This window comes from Vulpes vulpes, chromosome X (genome assembly GCF_048418805.1).
Source record: "Vulpes vulpes isolate BD-2025 chromosome X, VulVul3, whole genome shotgun sequence".
NCBI classification, from domain to species: domain Eukaryota; kingdom Metazoa; phylum Chordata; class Mammalia; order Carnivora; family Canidae; genus Vulpes; species Vulpes vulpes.
Genome location: NC_132796.1, coordinates 78,411,541 through 78,431,282, shown reverse-complemented (window position 1 = coordinate 78,431,282; position 19,742 = coordinate 78,411,541). Strand labels below are relative to the sequence as shown.

Here is a 19,742-nt window from a genome sequence, read left to right as displayed (position 1 = left end):
AAAAATCATACACCACGACCAAGTAGAATTTCTCCCTGGGATGCAAGGATGACCCAACATATATACAAATCAATTAATGTGATACACCACATTAACAGAATGAATCAGGAGGGAAACCACATGATCATCTCAATAGATTCAGATTAGGCATTTGAAAAAATTCTCAACGCCTTTTTATGTTGAAAAGTTGAGTATTCTAACAAACTAAGAATAAAAGGAAACTACCTCAAAATAATAAAGGTCATATATAAAAATTCCACAGATAATATACTCAATGGTGAAAAAGTGAACGCTTTCCTCTAAGATCAGGAATGAGAAAGGATACCCAGTGTCACCATTTCTGTTCAATGTAGTACTAGAAGTCATAGCCAGAGCAATTAGGCTAAATAAATTTTAAAAAGACTTAAATCAGAAAGCAATAAAATTAGCTTTGTTTGTACATCATATAACTTTATATGTAAAAACCCTAAAGACTCCACAAAAATTGTTAGAATAAGTGAATTTAGTATGTACTATAAAGTTTTTAAAGTATACAAAATCAACATACAAAAAAATCAGTCATATTTCCATATAATAGCAATGAGATAGATATCTGAAAAAATATTTCGAAAATTATTTCATTAAAATAGGGATCCCTGGGTGGCGCAGCGGTTTAGCGCCTGCCTTTGGCCCAGGGTGCGATCCTGGAGACCCAAGATCGAATCCCATGTCGGGCTCCCGGTGCATGGAGTCTGCTTCTCCCTCTGCCTGTGTCTCTGCCTCTCTCTCTCTCTCTCTCTCTCTCTGACTATCATAAATAAATAAAAATTAAAAAAAAAGAAAATTATTTCATTAAAATAGAAGGAAAAATAATTTTTAAAAAGTTATGAAAAAACTTAACCAAGGAGGTGATAGACTGGTACATTGTAAATTATACAAAACATTACTGAAAGGAATTCAAAGACACAAATAAATTGTAAGACCTCCATGTTCATGGATTGGAAGACAATATTGTACAAAAACCCACACTATCCAAATCAATCTATATACTGAATATGATCCCTATCAAAATTCTGGTGGCATTTTTACAGAAATAGAAAAAACAATCTTAAAATTAATATGAAACTGAAAATGACCTCATACAGCTAAAAGAATCTTAAGAAAGAAAAACAAAGCTAGAGGCCACACATTTCCTAATTTCAAAATATATTACAAGGTTATAGAAATCAAAACAGTATGGCACTGGCATAAAGACAGACATATAGACCAGTGGAATAGAACACACTGCCCAGAAATAAACTCACACATTTATGGTCAAATGATTTTTGACCAGGGCGCCTAGAGTACACAATGAAGAGAAGATAGTCTCTTCAACAAACAGTGTTGGGAAAACAACATCTACATGCAAAAGAAAAATTGGACCCTTATCTTATACTATACACAAAAATCAGCTCAAAATTATAGATTTCAACATAAGCTCAAAAACTGTAAAATACCTCGAAGAAAACAGGACAAAAGCTTCATGATATTGGTCTTGGCAACAACTTCTTGAATATGACACTAAAAGCACAGGCAACCAAAGCATAAACAGACAGGTGGAACTATATCAAACTAAAAAGTTTTTGTTGAGCAAGGAAACAATCAACAGAACAAAAAGACAACCTACAGGATAGGAGAAAAATATTTTTAAACCATGTATTTGATAAGGGGTTAATATCCAAAATATGTATCCCCTACAACTCAATAGCAAAAAAAAAAAAAAAAACCCCAAAAAACAAAATAACTTCATTTAAAACTGAGCCAAGGATTTGGATAGATATTCTTCCAAAGAAGGCATATAAATGGCCAAAAGGTATATGAAAAGATGCTCAACATCACTAATTGTTAGGGAAATGTAAATCAAAACCACAATCAGGTATCACCTCACACTTATTTGGATGGCCATTATTTTAAAAAAAGAAAAAAATTACAAGTGTTGGTGAGCATGTGGAAAAACTGGAAGCCTTGGCACTGTTGATGGCAATGAATAAATAGAATAGCTGCTATGTAAAACACTATGGCAATTCCTCAAAAAATTAACAGTGTAACTACCATATGATCCAGCAATCCCATTTCTGGGTATTTATCCAAAAGAATAAAGATCAGGATCTTAGAAAGATATTTACACTGCCATGTTCATTGCAGCATTACCCACAGCAGCCAAGAGGTAGAAATAACCTAAATGTCCGTCAATAGATGAATGGATAAAGAAAATGTAGCATATACATGCAATAGACTATTAGTCTGACATATAAGTAGAAATCCTGTCATATGCTACAACATGGATGAACCTTGAGGACATTATCCTAAGTGAAATAATCTAGTCACAGAACGTCAAATACTGCCTCATTCCACTTACATGAGGTATCTAAAGTATTCAAACTCAAAGAAACAGAAATAAGAACAACAGAGGTTTCCAGAGGCTGGGTGGAGAGGGAAGTGGAGGAATTGCTGTTCAATGGGTATAGAGTTTCAGTCATGCCAGATGAAAAAGTTCTGGAGATCCGCTGTACAACACCAAACCTATAGTTAACTGTCATGTATACTTAAAAATGTGTTGAGAGTGGATCTCATATTATGTATTTTTTACCACAGTAAAAAAAAATATGACATGCAGCTAAACCACTGCTGAGTGGGAAATTTATAGCACTAAATACATACCTTAGAAAGAAGGAAAAGTCTCAAATTTAAAAATATAATTTCTCACCTTAAAAACTACAAAAAGAAGAGCAAAATAAACCCAAAGAAAGCAAAAGTTAGGAAATAATAGATGAAGCAGAAAATCAATGATATTGAAAAATAAAAATCAATGAATAAAGAGCCAATTATTTGAAAAAAATCAATAAAATCAAGAATCCTCTAGCAATAGTGACAAATTGAAAAAAAGAGAGAAGACACAAATTAATGTCAGAATAAGACAGAGGATATCACTAGAGATTCTGCAAACTTCAAAAAGATTATAAGGCACTACTACAAACAAATTTACACATACATTTTACAATTTAGATAGATTGGACCACTTCCTTGAAAACTGTAAATACATACTCACCCAATATGAAATAGATAATGTGAGTAGTCCTATGACTATCACAGAAATTGAATCTGCACTTTTAAAACTCCAAAAAAAGAAATCCCTGGGCCCAGATGATCACACTGGAGAATTCCTCCAACCACTTGAAGGAGAATTAATACTGATATTACATAATCTCTTCCAGAAAATAAAAGAGTGAATACTTCTCAGCTCTTACAAGGCCAATACTTCAGGGTTCAACTCTCACCATTGTTATTCAACATACTAGAAGTTCTAGACAGAATAATAAGAAAAGAAAAATAAAACGCATATCGAGTAAAAAGGAAGAAATTTCATTGTTCCTATTTGCTGATGACAAGATAGTCTACAGAGATGGCATGCCTGGGTGGCTCAGCAGTTAAGCGCATCTGCCTTCAGCTCAGGGCATGGTCCTGGAGTACTGGAATCTAGTCCCACATCAGGTTCCCTGCATGGAGCCTGCTTCTCTCTCTGCCTATATCTCTGCCTCTCTCTTTCTGTGTCTCTCATGAATAAACAAATAAAATCTTATTTTAAAAAGTCTACAAAGAAAATCCCAAGAAATCAACCAAAACAAACAAAAAACAACCTCCAAAACTTAGCAAATTCAGAATCATTGCAAGGTGCAAGATGATCATCTGCATCACTATATACTAGCAACGAACATATTGAAACCAAAAATAAAAATACAACACCATTAAGAGTCACTCAAATAAAAAAAAAGAGTCACTCAAATAAATGAAATAGTTATAATTTTCAAAAAAATACGTACAGGACTTGTACCCTGAAAATGACACAATGCCAAGAAAATGAATAAAATACAATCTATTTGGAGAGACATTCCCCATTCACAGATCGGAAAACTCAACATAGTAAAGATCCATTCTCCCTAAATTGATATACAAGTCTAATATAATTCCTATCAACATCCCAGGAAAAATTTGTTTTAGATATAAGCAAAGATTATTCTAAAACATAGGAAAAGGAAAAGAAACAAACACTATTGAAAAATTAATAAAGTAGGAGGAATCATTCTATCCAATTTTTAAACTTATTATAGAGCTACAGTAATGAAGACTCTAGGGCATAGCAGAGTGACAGACACATAGAGAGACATATGAGTCAGAACAGAAAACCCAGAAATAGGCCTATACAAATTAAGCATACTCATTTTTTAAAACCACAGTGCAAAAGCAATTCAATGAAGCTGAAACAACTGGGTACCCATAGTTGAAAAAATTAATCTCAACTCAAACCTCACACAATATACAGAAATTACCTGGAGATGGATTGTGGACTTAAATGTAAAATGTAAAAAAAATAATAATAATAAAAATAAAAATAAATCTTTTAAAAAAGGTAAAATGTAACTAGAAAAATTTTAGAAAAAAGCTAGGAGAAAGTCTTTGGGCTCCAGGGCTTGATGAAGAGTTAGACAGAACAACAAAAGCACAATACAGAAAAGAAAAAAATGAATCGATGAATAGGATATCATCGCAAATAAGTTCTTACTCTGTGAAAAAAATCCTATTAATAAGATGAAAAGACAAGCCATAGGCTGCTAGAGAATACTTGCAAATTACATATATGACAAAGAACTTGTATCTAAACTATTTAAAGAACTCTCAAAACTCGACAATTAAAACACACAAGTACACACACACACACACACACACACACACACATGCAACCAAACCCAAACAATGCAATGAGAAAATGGGCAAAGTACATGAAGGAATATTTCACTGAAGAAGAAATGGGGATGGCAAATAAAGACATAAAAAAATGTTGACTATGATAGCCATGAAATAAATGGAGATAATATCACAATAAGGCATCAATCACTGTGCACCTATCAGAATGGCTCAAATAAAAACAATGACACTACTGGTACCAGCAGGGATGCAGAGAAGCTAGATCTCTCATACATTGCCGGTAGGAATGTAAAATAGTATAGCTACTCTGGAAAAATCATTTGTCAGTTTCTTTAAAAATTAAACATACACTTACCATATGACCCAGCAATTGCCCTGCTGGGCATTTATATCAGAGAAATAAAAATTTAGGTACACAAAATCCTATACTCAAACGTTCATAACACTTTTATTTGTAATAGCCCCAGACTAGAAATAACTAAAATGTCCCTCAATAGAAGAAGGGTTGAACCTGACTCTACTTTTATTATATCCAAGGCATGGAATACTTCTCAGTAATAAAAAAGAAGAAATTGTTGATGCACATATCAATTTGGATGGATCTTAAAGTCATTATGAAGTAAAAAAAATGAAAAAGTCACATATTTTATGACTCCACTTATATAAAATTCTCACAATGACAAAATTATAGAGAAGGAGAACACAGTATTTGTCAGGAGTATGGATGATGGAGTAAGTGGTGGATGTGATTGTAAAAGGGTAGCTTTCCAGTGATGGAATATTTCAGTATCTTGGTTGCAAAGATAGTTACACAAATCCACTCATGTGATAAAGAAACATGTACACACATATAACTCCAAAAACAATTTCCTCCTTTTCATATGGTATTATGATCATATAAAATATAATGATTGGGACAAACTGGATGAAGAATATAAGGAGTCTTTCTGTACTATTTCTACAACATATGAGACTTTTATTAAAGAGTTTAAAAAAGAAACCACTTATAAAGCAAATAACTGAGAAACAAGAACATGGAGGCTAAAACCCAAGGAATAAGTAAATAAAATGTTTTATTATAATAGCTGGTTGTATGAAGGGACAGATTTTAAATGGGGAAGGTGTAAATAGGCCAGTGAGATGTAATACCAAAGACATTCATCCTTAACACCAAAACATGTGCTTAAAAAATATCATAGCCACAGATTAAAACATCTCCTCTTAAACCAGGCAACTGGCAGTTGTGAAGTGTTTGCAATAAGCCACATAAACGAATTATATCTTTGAATAATGAATTGCAAAGTGTCTTTAGGCCCGTTGTTCAAACTTTATCCAGTAAGTGGTAGGGATGGAGGAGTTTTTTTCTGGATAACCCAGAACATATTTCTGAGCCTGTTACACAGTTCATTGGTTTGCATTCACCCTGTGTAAGGTGTCCTCAAGTTTGTTTTACTATAGAATATATTTGCTTCCAGTTATGCTATGAAAAGAATATTTGCATTGAGTAAAATAGTTAGTGATAATTAGAAAGGGGCACATGGGGTAAAATTGCCTCTCTCTCCACTGCCCAAAATGATAACCACTAGCCACATTTAGCTGTTCAAATCTAAAGTAATTAAAATTAAATGAAATCTAAAATTTAGTTCTTAGACACATTTCAAGTGCTCAATGTGACTAGTGGCTACTGTGAAAGTTAATAAAGGGTAACATCCCTAAAATGGAGTCAAGAGGCCAGAAGGGAGGCTCTCACACCATACCACTTGTCAATTGCAGAACTCCCAACAAGAAGAGACATATCTCCTATTCCCAACAGGAAGAAGTCTATTTTTTTCTATGCCAGCAGAAGGAAGAAAGATTTTCTCCTTGGGTGGAAATGGCCCAGCCAATGAGACTGTCACAACTCAATCAGTAAAAAGCCACTACCCTTCAAGCTCCCAGTTTACTCCAATGGGCTTTTTGCTTAAAACAGTCCCCAAATCCTCCCCTTCTTTCCTCTACAAAACCACATTCCTCACCTTTTTTCTCCAGACATGTCTATGGTTTTGCTGTAGCCTGCATGTCCTGAATTGTGATTCTCTGCTATTCCTGAATAAATCCATTTTTTGCTGCTAAAATAACTGACAGTTTTATTTTTAAAGTTAACACTGCCATACTAGAACAACATAGATATAGAACCTTTCCATCATCACAAATAGTTCTAGACAACAACATTGCTCTAAAGCACAAAAAAACATGTCACTTTCATACCATCAGAAGTAGAGTTACAGCCCAAAGAGCTACAGAACTTAGTATTGTATTATCTGAGGCTTTCATTTATACATAATTTCATATTCAGCAATACTGAGCAGTATTTTGTAGTAGTTAAGTGCTAGGGCTTTAGGCCTGGATTTCAATTTTAGCTTCAACTTTTACTAAATTGTGTGGCCTTAGGCATGTTAGACTACTTTGATTCTCTGAACCTGCATTCTCATTTTTAAATAGGTGGGGACTGGAGGGATAATAGTACCTACCTCGTAGGGCTGTTGTGAAGGATTAAATGAGATAAGATCAGTATCTGACACATGTAATCGATAAATGTTATTCTTCACATTATTAGGTCCAGAAGATGAACTTGGCTTGTTCTAGGACCTAAAATCTAGGTGATAAGTAGAAATGGCAAACAGGAAACACTTAATCATATGAGCAACAAGGGACTCAGTCTCTAATAGGGGCCTCCTTTGACTCTCGATAGAGAAACAGTAACCACCTTGTTCCTCCATAACTTGGGGCCAGAGACAAAAGCAACTTTCTCCCCTATAGATCTGTTTGTCTTTCAGCCTTCAAAAAGGCAAGGGTTACCTTAGCCTTTAGCCTCAAAGGACTCAGAATTAAAAGTTAATTTCCACGTTGTGTCAAAAGAAAAAGTAAAATGAAATTTAAAAATAATTAATTAAAGAAAAATAAATAAAACTACAAGACACCATCTATAAAATAAGAAAACCAATTAATTAAAGAAAAATAAATAAAAGTACAAGACACCATCTATAAAAGAAGAAAACCCAAACAAGTCACTCAGTAGGAGAGGTACTGAGTTGTTCTTCCAACTGTTCTTGTCAATCAAATCCAATTCCTTGGTGTATTAAGGTAAAATCTTACTATATTCAATCCTGGGTGAATATTACACAACTAGCCTGCTCTATCTCTGTAATCAACAAGATAAATATTTATTGAACACCTACTACATACAAGACACTTTCACTCTACACCAGCCATCAGCAAACTGCATCTGGTAGGCCAAATTAAGTCTAGTTGTAGTGTTTTTATCTGGGAAAAAAGGTAGAATGATTTTTACATTTTTAAACTGTTGGACAACCTGCCCTCAACCACTATTATCAGACACTGAATGGCTCTAGAAACAAGCTTTCACTGCAGACTTGATAATGTTTCTTAATTAATTCAACCTAAAATAACAAGGCAAAACAGCACTTCTTTGTGAAACTCACATTGTAGAAAAGTCATTTCAACAACTAGCACTGCTTGAACCAAAAGTAATGTCAACAAGCTTTATATACTTCCCATGCTGTCACAAGTCAAAACAACAAAATCACAAAGAGATACCACTTCACACACACTAGAATGGCTATAATAAAAAAGATAGACATTAACAAGAGTTGGTAAAGAGATGGAGAAATTGAAACCCTCATACATTGCTGGTAGGAATGTAAAATGGTGCAGCTGTTGTAGAAAAAGTTTGGCAGTTCCTCACAAAGTTAAACAGAGCTGCCATGTGGCCTAGCAATTCTACTCCTAGGTATGTACCAAGAGAAATGAAAACATAGTCTGCATAGAAACTTGCACACGAATGTTTAGAGAAGCGTTATTCATAACCAAAAGGCAGAAACCACCCAAATTCCCATCAACCGATGAACAGATAAATAAAATATTGTATAGCCATACAATGGAATACTATTCAGTTATAAAGAGGAACAAACAACTGATACATAGTAAACTTTGGATAAAGGTCAAAAACATGTTAAGTGAAAGAAGGCAGACACAAAAAACCACGTTGTATCTTTCTGTTTGCATGAAAACACAGAAATTGAAAATCCATATAAACAGAAAATATATAATTGGTTGTCTGAGGCTGGGAGTAGCAATGAAGAGTGACTGCAAATGAGCACGAGGTTTCTTTCCAGGGTGATGGAAATCTCTAAAATGAGACTGTGGTGATGGTAACATGACTCTAAAATACATTGCTAATAGGGGTACCTGGGTGGCTCAGTGGTTGAGCATCTGCCTTTGGCTCAGGGTGTGATCTTGGGGTCCTGGGATTGAGTCCCACATTGGGCTCCCCGCAGGGAGCCTACGTCTCCCTCTGCCTATGTCTCTGCCTTTCTGTTTGTCTCATGAATAAATAAAATATTTAAAATGAAATAATAAAATAAAATACATTGCTAATAATTAAACTGTACACTTTAAAAAATGTACAACACCAAAGGCATGGTTCACAAAAGAGAAAAATTATAAATCGGACCTCATCAAAATTCATAACCTCTGCACTTCCAAAGACACCGTTAAGAAAATGAAAAAGCAAGCCACAGACGAGTAGAAAATATCCACAGATCATATAGCTGGCAAGGATTTGTGGCTAAAACGTATAAACAATGCATTCAACTCAACAACAAAAAAACAATAACGATAATAACTCAGCTAAAAAATGGAAAAAATATATGAGCAGACACTTCACCAAAGAAGATACACAATTGGCTGATAAGCACACAAGTCGATGCTCATCATCATTAGTCGTTAAGGAAATGCAAATTATAATCACAACGGGTTATCATTTCACACCCATTTAGAATAGCTATAATAAAAAGACAATAACAAATGTTGGCAAGGATTCGGAGAAACAAATCCTCCTACATTGCTGGAGGAAAGAAAGGCAAGATAGTGCTGCCACTTTGGGAAACAGTTTTGCAGTTTCTTAAAAACTTAAAACAGAAATTTGCTACATGTTCCAGTAATTCTGCTCTTAGGTATCTACCAGTAAGAAATGAAAACATATGTCCGCAGGGAGACTTGTACACAAATGTTCTTAGCATTAGTAGTGAGAGCCAACAACTGGAAACAACCTAAGAGCTAGTGACGAGACAGAACAAGTGTGTTCTATCCGTAAAATAGAATACCATCCAGCAAGAAAAAATGAGGTACGGATACATGCTAAGTAGGAATGGACCTTAAAAATATCATGCTAAGTGAAAGAAGCCAGGCACAAAAGACCACATATTGTAAGATTTTATTTAGATGAAATGTCAAGAATAGGCAAATTTATAGAGATGGAAAATAGATTAGTCATTACCTGGGGACTGGGAGTGGGAACAAGGATGAACTATAAATGAGCATGAAGGATCTTATTGGACGGAGCGCAAATGTTCTAAAACTGATTATGGTGATGGCTGCACCACCCAGTAAAGTTACAAAAAAATTATTTATACATTCAAAGGCAGTGAATACTATGGTATGTAAAATACATTTCAATAAAGCTGTTAAAAATAGGAAAAGGGAAAAATTAATTAATTTTTAAAAATAGGAAAAGAACAGTAGGGGAAAGTGGATGAAGGGTACACAGTAATTCTGTGCTACCCTTTCAACTTTTCCATAAGGCTAAAGCTATTGTGAAATTTTAAAAAATAAATAAAAATTAACGAGAATATGTTTGTGGGTCAATGGCAGTATTTGGCAGCACCTATCATTGTGATAAGACATTTACAAAGATGAAATAAATGAATCTCATTACATATCAGCACTAACAGGCGAACATTTGACATTGTTTTTATGATGGGGAACTCTGATGGTGAGCCCCAATTAAACAAAATGTTATCCCCCTAAAAAAAGAATTACATTTCTATTAGTAGTCCTGTATAACAAAAAAAGGTGCTCAACTATTGTTTTATTTTGGATTTAATCAATTAACATTTGTTGAAATTTGTTTTCTCTCTTGTTATATAAGTGCCTAAAAATTATCCACAATTTTACCTTATGGCCTGCAACGCCTAAAATATTTACTATCTGGCTCTTCACAGAAAGTTTGCCAAGCCCTGTTCGACACCATAACAGGATAAATATAAACATAATCAGTCTCTTCCTTGAGTATATTCTTATCATTACCTAGTTTTGGCATAAGGCCCTCCTCAATATGCTCTATAAAGGATAGGGTTTGCATCCCTTCTGCTATGACACTATTTGGGATTTCTACAAATAGAAACACTATTAGCTTAATATTTCTATTAAGCCTCGATGTGATCGTTATTGTCATGACATTAAAGGGCCAACACCATTCCACAGTATCAAGATGACTCTCATCAAGTTGTGATGTCACCAGACCATGGACTCACCGAGGTCAATTAGATATCAAGTGGCTCCTGTGGCCTCACACCCTGCCTTTGGCATCACCCTGGCACATCACCTTACTATGGAGTCATATGCTATCACTGCTGTGACAGAATTCTGCCCTGATGCCACTCTGCCGAGATGTCAGAATAATTAGCCCCTACTTCTTTCCACTCCTTAGGCGACGGCAGGGAGGGGGAAGGCGGCCACAGACACCGCATGAACCCAGGAGGTAGTCCCCAGCTCCTACTGCTGTTCCTTCCGCCTGCCACTGCAGGTCAGGGCCCCCGTGGGACAGGACCTTCAGACTCATGTAAGTCTCTTGCCAGGACCGCACACCCGTTTCTCGTGGCCAACTCAATGGCCCAACAGCGACCACCCACCCCGGTTCCATACGAAGCCGCTCCCCGTACCTGACTCCATTCTCCAGCTGTCATCCTGGGCCAATTCCACCCGGCACTTGACTACGGCGGCCGCAAGGGACCCTGGGACCTGTAGTTCCGCGCTGCTAGCGGCAGCGTCTGTGAGAACGGTAAAGGCACCGCTCCGCCCGGAGCTACGCTCAAACTGCAACTCCCAGAGGCGCCCTGCGATGGGAAAGAAGCAAAGGAACAAGGAAGATCAGTGATTGGTGGAACTCTGCCGCTCTTTTGATTGGCAGTCATAGCTGGAGACGTGAGGCCGTCGCTGGTCGAGTTTCACCGAGGTTCTGGGAAAGCGAAATGGAGGGATGTGTGTCTAACCTAATGGTCTGTAACCTGGCCTATGGCGGGAAGCTGGAGGAGTTGAAAGAGAGGATCCTGGAAGATAAATCCCTGGCTACTAGAACTGACCAGGTAAAGCGACTCTGGGGCCTCCGGGCAGGCGATGGCGTCAACGAGGCCCAACGTGGCTGCCTAGCCCGGCCCAAGGGAGGCCGGTTACTTAAGGGCCAGATTCCCGCCCCCGCCTCCCCATCCTTTACCGGGGTCACCTCAGGACTCGGAATCAGGGCGGCAGGAGCTAGTCCCGCAAACCACAAATATTTTGGGGAGGGGGAGCGATATTTAGCTCGCTGAATTTTGAATAGTTCTAGAACGTTCACCGCGTTTCTCAGAAATGCTCAATCTTTGCGCTACCCGTAAGGGGGAAAGGTGTTGTTGTTGTTGTTTATAATGGATTCATTTTTTTACTGGTAGTTTTATTCCATGAAACATGTGTAACTGAACGCCAGTTCTGTGCCAGGCAGTTTGCTAGGAGTTGGGGATACAATCAAGGGGAAGAAGCAGACTTTAATAAAGTAACCCCAAATAATATGTCCGGTAACAAATTGTGGTGATTGCTCTGGAGAGAAGTTCACGTGGCACTTTCAGAACGTAGAATGGCAGGCCCTGATTTAATCTCCCTTAGAAGGGAGAATGTTGTGGTCATTGAAAAAGTTTTGCAAAGGAGGGAAGGTTGGTTACATCTTGATGGAGGAGTGAGATTTTCCTGGCGGAGTGAATGGGCATTCCTGGGCAGAGGCAGAACAAAAGTGAATGGACTCTGGGAAGTGTTTCTACTCAAAGGACCCTCATGCTTTCATCCCGAGTGTTCTAGAAAGATTCACAGTGACCTCACCAATTCAACAAATATTTATAGATTGCATTTTATGTGACAAGTACCATGCTAAGCACTAGTGAGACATTGTCAGGGACTTACAAAAATCCATTTTATGTCTTTGGGAAGAGTAGAAGTCAGTAGACCTTTTTTTTCTGGAACTTTCCTTTATTGCTCAACTTGAAAATGGCTTTACCTTTACCTAATTTACCTTCATTATGGTCTGATAATGTTTAATACTTTAAATTTAATTAAATAATGTCAAAATAAGATTTAATGTATTCTTCAAGTCAATGGCATAAAACAAGGAAGCTATTCAAGGTAAAGAGAGTTAAGAACCAACAATCATATGCAAATTATGGGTCTTGTAGGGATTGAAACAAGACAACTATTAAAAAACATTTGGGGGATAACTGGGGAAGTCTCAATACAGACTGAGTTTTAGATGTCATAAAGGAGTTAATGTTACTTTTGATAGGTGTAATAATGGCTTAGTGCTATGGAGGACAACATCCTTATTTAGATACTGAAATATTTACGGATGAAAAATCATGATACTTAGGATTTGTTTTTAAAAACCTTATCGAGGAAGTGAGGTATTTGCCACTACAAATATGGCAAAATGGTAAATCTAGGTGAAAGGCATGTGGGTTTCTATTGCAGTCCATCTGTGTTTGAAATTCTTTTGTAATAAAGTTGAAAGTACCACTTTCTTTTCCATACAACTAAGAAGTACAGCTGTCACTGCAAAAAAGAAATTCTCTTTGAGAAACATGACTACTACAAGCTTATTATTTATTTATTTTTAAACTTTTTTTTTTATGATAGTCACACAGAGAGAGAAAGAGAGGCAGAGACATAGGCAGAGGGAGAAGCAGGCTCCATGCACCGGGAGCCCGACGTGGGATTCGATCCTAGGTCTCCAGGATTGCGCCCTGGGCCAAAGGCAGGCACTAAACCGCTGCGCCACCCAGGGATCCCTTATTATTTTTTTAAAGTGGTGTTGCTGTTTAATTTTGTGTGTGGTATATATTTTAAACAATTATGTAGATAATCTCAAAGAGTTTTATGAACATATCTTTCCCATAAGATTCATTCATTCTTTCCAGAGCATCTAGAAATGTCGATTGGCAGACAGGTGTTTGTAGCTCAGCTTCACCATTTACTAATTGTGTGACCTTGGACAGGTTGTTTACCCTGAGGAGTCTTAATTTCCTCACCTGTAATGGGCATAATGTCCACTATGTGGGATCACTGAGATTAAATGAGATGATGACTGCAAAATTTCTAGCACAGTGCCTCCCATAAAAGAACAGCAATAATGTAACAGTAAATACCCAAAGCTCTGTTTCTGTCAAAGCAGTGAATTCAGTTTCCTGCTTGACTGCTTTCAAGGCTGTATTCTGCCCAGAATTGTATTTATCAATAGATTATCCCCCCATGTTAGTAAAACCTTGGTCTCTCTTAACAGTAAGTAATACAGTTTAAGATTTCCTACCTGAGGATCCAGTGCTCTCCATTTCTTATTTCCAAACTATAGCTTTGCTGGCCCCAATATTAACTTTTTCTGCTTTCTTGCCTTCTATTTCTCTTCAAGAATATTGATAGTCTGTCTTCTCTGTTTCCTATGCAGGACAGCAGAACCGCATTGCATTGGGCATGCTCAGCCGGACATACAGAAATTGTTGAATTCCTGCTGCAACTTGGAGTGCCAGTGAATGATAAAGATGATGTGAGTCCTAGGCAGATTTGATAAGTGCCCAGTTATCTTTAGACTCCAGAGTGGTGTTTACCGAGGACTGAGTATTAAGCCACAAAAAAAACCTGTAAACTTTATGACTGGGCAGTTACAGTAGGGCCTTGGTGACCTTGCACAGGTGTAGTGGGTGCATTACTTTAGAATGTTAGTTCTGCCACTCATATCTCATAATTTATTAACATGCGGATTAAGGCTGCAAGACTACAAATTCTTTATATTATGTTGGAAAGCTTTTTATTATACACACACACACACACACACACACACACACACACATACTCAGGGCCTGGATATCCTTTTGTTGTCATATAGAGATTTATTATAACGGTATAGGTTATATTAAGATAAAACTTGGTGGAAGAGGGGCACCTGGGTGGCTCAGTGGTTGAGCATCTGCCTCCAGCTCAGGTTGTGATCCCGGGGTCCTGGGATCGAGTCCCACATCAGCTTCACCACAGGGAGCCCACTTCTCCCTCTGCCTGTCTATGCCTGTGTCTCTCCTAAATAAATAAATAAAATTTTAAAAAACTTGATGAAAGAATAAGAATAGAAACGTTTTGTAAGCAATAATTCCTTTGCTCACCAAGTACTATTTATAATAGCAAAGCAATAAAAACAATTCAGTGTAGGAATGGTTGAATACAGTAGGTATACCCATATAATAAAATAAAATAATATGCAACCAATAAAGTTAAGAATCCAAAGAAGGAGATAGAAAATTCTCACAATAAAAGAAGTGGACATTTTGAGAAAGGCAACTCACAAAACTTTATGTCATATAATCCCAATTTGAAAACACATTAGAATTACTCTCATAGATCATTATCTCTGTGTTACGGCCTTATGGGTGGTTCCTTGTGTCTACATCTGCTTTCCCAATTTTCTGCAGTGTTTAATGAGGGGGAAAAGGAGGTTATTTTTTTTTAAAACCATTCACGCCCCGCTTTTTGTAAACCCTACCTAGATGTCAGCATTAATCCCTATGCCTTTCACCCCTGGCTCTTATACTGCCTACCTCTTTCATAGGCAGGTTGGTCTCCTCTTCATATTGCTGCGTCTGCTGGCCGAGATGAGATTGTAAAAGCACTTCTGGGTAAAGGTGCCCAAGTGAATGCCGTCAACCAAAATGGCTGTACTCCCCTGCATTATGCAGCTTCTAAAAACAGGCACGAGGTAGGATTCTGTTCTCTGGCAGCTACTCTTGAGTTCTAATCCTGTACATGAACACAACTAGACGTCTGCATTGTTCTCCATGGTTCCAGATTGCTGTCATGTTACTGGAAGGTGGAGCTAATCCAGATGCTAAGGACCATTATGAGGCCACAGCAATGCACCGCGCAGCAGCCAAGGGTAACTTGAAGATGATTCATATCCTTCTGTACTACAAAGCATCCACAAATATCCAAGACACTGAGGGTAACACTCCTCTGTAAGTGACAAGTAGCAATCATTTGTACTCTCCTTGACAGCCCACTTGCACTAATACTTATACATCATTTCTTTTTTTATTCTGCTTATAAACATACTCCATGCTTATAACAAAAAATGTGAAAGTACAGACATATAAAAATGAAAATTGCCCATGTAATTTTAATCTATTTCCTCTCCATTCTTCTGTATGCAAATGTGCGCATTAAAAAATTTTTGCAAAATTGGGATCGGACAACGTATGTAATTCCATCCTGTTCCTTTAACCTCATAGTATATTGTGAGCACTTTCCAATGTTATTAAATATTTTTAAAACTTTTTTGAATGACTATATACAGTTCCATTTTGTGGATGTGCCAGAGTTTAATTATTCCTCTTACTGTATGCTTAAGCTCTTTTGAGTTTTCCACGTGTATAAATGATGTTACATTGACCAAGTTCATACAAAAATCTTTGGCCATGTTGCTGATTATTACCTTAGTATAGACCCCTAGAAGTAGGACTGCTGAGTCAACACACACACACACACACACACACACACTTTAAGACTATTGCTATATATTGCCAGATTGCTTCCAGAGGAGTTATATTATTTACCCTCCCGACAGCAGTTTGAGAGTGCCTATTAACCCTTCACCAACACTGAAAATATCCTTTTGTTCTATCAGACATGGTATTTCAAACTTGTACTTTGCATTTTTATTAACAGCAATGTGAAACGTCTTTTAATGCCTACGACTAATTAGATTTCTTCTCTAAATTATAACCTTTTGTGTCCTTTTCTCTGCTTTCAGGGAACTAATTTATTTTCCGTGTTTTTTTCTTCAGTGTTCTCGACTTCACATACTAAAAATATTAACTTGCTGTGTTAGTCAAAACTATTTTTCTTGGTTTGTCTTTTCGCGTTCATTATTTTTTTAAAAGAACAGAAGTTTTTTCAGCTTCTAAGTAGTCAAACCTATTAATCTTCCCTATGACTGGAAAGTCCTTTCTCAACCTGAAATTAGTTAAATATTTACTTGTATTTTATTGCAGGCTTTTTAAAAAATATTACATTGGTTTTGATTGAGAGTTACTGTTCTTCATTTAACTCAGATCCATCTGGAATTGATTTATGCCTATGACCTGAGGCTATCCTCTGCCTTGGTATTTTTTTCCTGCAAGACATGGCTACTTTTTTTTCTTCCTTAGTGAGTGGTAACTTTTTTGAACCAGAAACTTTGAGTCTCCTTTTTTGTCTAAAGAGAGATTCAGTCTTTTTTCAAGCATTGTTTTCTTAACTCTTTTTTTTTAAAGATCTTTTCTTTAGGTGCAAGTGACTCTGTTTAGAAAGACTTATGCATTCTAGCTCTTTTCTCCGCAGCAAGGAAAAAACCTAGGAGTGAAGCAGGTCGGGGTCCCAGGAAGAGCCTGGGATTTAGGGATAGCTAGATGCTGTTTACTCAATTCCAACTCAGCCATTTATCCAACTATATTAAATACTTACACTAAGTAATTTGGAAAGGTAACTTAACTTCCCGAACCTCAATTTCCTCATCTGTAATATGAAGGGAATAATTCCTTCCTCACTAGATTGTTGTGAGGCTTAAATAAAATGATGTAAAGTACCTAGTGCCTTGCCTGATAAACCCTAAGTGCCTGGCGAGGTTTCCCCCTTTGATTACTGCTCAGCCTTGTTGGCATAGGTAAAGACATCAACCTCTGTCACAATTTCAACTGTAAAGTGTCGATAATACCTCCATGTTCTCTTTCAAGGTAGATATAAGGAGCAAATGAGATGAAACCTTTTAAACGGCTTTTCTAAAATTTCAACCACACAAATTGCAATCAGCAAATTATGAGTTGGGGCTTTTCTAAACTGTAGCCCTGAAGTACTGTGTATCTGGTACAAACTACTCTCCAGAAAACATGGAAGTTGTTCTTAGGCAGACATGTAGATCCCTTCTTCGACTGTGGTGTGTCCAGAATTCTGATTTATGATCTGGTACCGTAAGGCCATTCCACTGAATTTTAGCTTATGAACAGCCTTCCCCATGCATATTCCTGATTAAATATTCTGATATTATACTCCCTAATAATACGCAGTTCAGACCACCTCTCAGGAAGTCCTCATCACATCAAATTGGCCAGGAGTAATCAGTCTCTGTGGTCCTTCAATTTCAGACACTTAGCCTGTGATGAGGAGAGAGTGGAAGAAGCCAAACTGCTGGTGTCACAAGGAGCAAGCATTTACATTGAGAATAAAGAAGAAAAGACACCCCTGCAAGTGGCCAAAGGTGGTCTGGGTTTAATACTCAAGAGAATGGTGGAAGGTTAAGCAGCTTGGATTTATTCTTGCTATATATGTTTTGTGGTTTTTCCCCAATGTTCTGGAAACTAACGTAATTGTGCACAAGCCATCATCTGTGAACGATAAAGTTTTTGCATCTTCAAAGTCTCATATAAGTGTGTTGAATATGGTTCCTGCTGAGGTATTTGTTCTGAGCTTACAACTAGCTTTCCAGGCATTGAATGATTCTTGAGATTGTCCTACTATTGTGTATTATTCCATGCCGAATTTTGGTTCATTTTGCATTAGTGGTTCCGTGGCTGCTGTGAATTGTTGGCACCCTCCCCCCTGAGGCAGAACACCCCAGTAGCCCCAGGCCATTTGTTCTGTCCCATGTTTCTAGGTAGTTCTTGAATGTCCAGTTGAAACACATTCTAACTTGTTTCTCAAGCCCACTCAGGGGCCTATACCAAAAATTTGTGTTTCTTTCAACAGTTCGCTTGTTTTATTTTTGTTACGGGAGGAATACATACATATTTTAAACGACCAAATTTTCAGTTGGGGGGGCATGCAAGTTTGGAATTCATAAACACTAAAATAATGAAAAATAAGAGCCTGTGTACCCATGTATCTTTTTAATGAGCTCTTTCCCTCCAAAATAAAAATGTATTGTTTTTAAAATGAAAGTTTTATCTGTATTAAGTCATCCTGTACTGGAAAGAAATATCAAACTTGTTAACATGGTATGTAACAAAAATGTATTTTGATTTGTATTTCAGAAACAAAAAATAAAATGTTTAGAGAATCTCCCAGTTTCTCTTTCAAATCAGTTAGACACCCATGTTAGCCTTGAAATCCTTCATAAATACATTTCTCAGTTTTTGCTAGCTCTGAAGTCAATAAAACTAGTGAAGCTTGAACTGCAGCTAAAATCTTTAAAAATAGTAATCTTCTGAATTGCTAATTAAATGTGGAGCAAAAGAAAATAAGTGTAACCTTGATCTCAATTTAGGGAAATAATGTAAATGATTACTAGTCATAAAATCTAATGAACTCCAAGTGACTCTTCAAATTATTTATTTAATTTGAATCTCATGCTGCAAATATTGCTTGAAATAAGTGATCCTAGTGAGCCCACAAACTTGCTTTAATTGTGGGTCAGCAACTTAACGACCAGTAGCTGAAATGAGTTTTGTGATCACGAACAGTGTCATTGATAATGTAAAACCTTTACATAAATAGTTGAGTGCTGAGCTTTATAAATATTAATCAGGGAAGTGTCTTCTTATGGAACTAAGTGTTTGTTTATTGAATGCCAAGGATAGAATTGACAATGGGAAATAATTTCTTTCCAGTGGTTTTTAGCAGTGAATAGAGAGTAAAGTTGTATCTAATCTAATTGGGCCTGTTAGGTCTGAAGGCATTTACTCTTCATAAACACTGATTTTATTGTCTGAGATAATTGGCTTCATGGGTGTGAAAGAAAACTGATCTCAATTCTTTAATAAAAAACAGGTGGAACCAAGCCTCAGTTAATTTGTGGGCTATTGGCATTTTATAAATATAAAGTATATTATGAGGATACGAATGGCCCTGGATGTTGATCAGATTGTTAT

General features: G+C 36.8%; 2 protein-coding genes across 3 annotated transcripts in view; one reads left to right on the top strand and one right to left on the bottom strand.

The window, feature by feature from the left end:
• Positions 1 to 11,572, bottom strand: part of ATG4A (autophagy related 4A cysteine peptidase) — a 55,263-nt gene extending 43,691 nt beyond the window's left edge. Inside the window, exon 1 of the mRNA XM_026014883.2 lies at positions 11,505 to 11,572. Coding sequence (XP_025870668.1) covers positions 11,505 to 11,514 — 10 coding nt within the window. The 5' untranslated portion in view covers positions 11,515 to 11,572. The remainder of the gene's footprint in view (positions 1 to 11,504) is intronic.
• A 20-nt stretch (positions 11,573 to 11,592) lies between these two features.
• On the top strand, positions 11,593 to 18,933 carry PSMD10 (proteasome 26S subunit, non-ATPase 10). 2 transcript variants are annotated; one of them, XM_026014899.2, is made up of 5 exons: positions 11,593 to 11,927; positions 14,303 to 14,401; positions 15,455 to 15,601; positions 15,691 to 15,778; positions 18,021 to 18,933. In XM_026014899.2, exons 1-5 carry the CDS (start codon positions 11,814 to 11,816, stop codon positions 18,026 to 18,028), a joined length of 456 nt encoding a protein of 151 aa, XP_025870684.1. In that variant the 5' UTR covers positions 11,593 to 11,813; the 3' UTR covers positions 18,029 to 18,933. The 2 variants fall into 2 exon arrangements, with proteins under 2 accessions (XP_025870684.1, XP_025870683.1); XM_026014898.2 differs by having other exon boundaries at positions 15,691 to 15,857.
• Positions 18,934 to 19,742: the final 809 nt, after the last annotated feature.

What these genes read in the sequence shown, in the direction of transcription:
- PSMD10 (XM_026014898.2), top strand. Translation starts at nt 11,814, where the DNA reads ATGGAGGGATGTGTGTCTAACCTAATGGTCTGTAACCTGGCCTATGGC. An exon ending in TGGCTACTAGAACTGACCAG is followed by an intron (nt 11,928 to 14,302) that starts GTAAAGCGACTC and finishes TTTCCTATGCAG; the next exon opens with GACAGCAGAACCGCATTGCA. An exon ending in ACTGAGGGTAACACTCCTCT is followed by an intron (nt 15,858 to 18,020) that starts GTAAGTGACAAG and finishes CTTCAATTTCAG; the next exon opens with ACACTTAGCCTGTGATGAGG.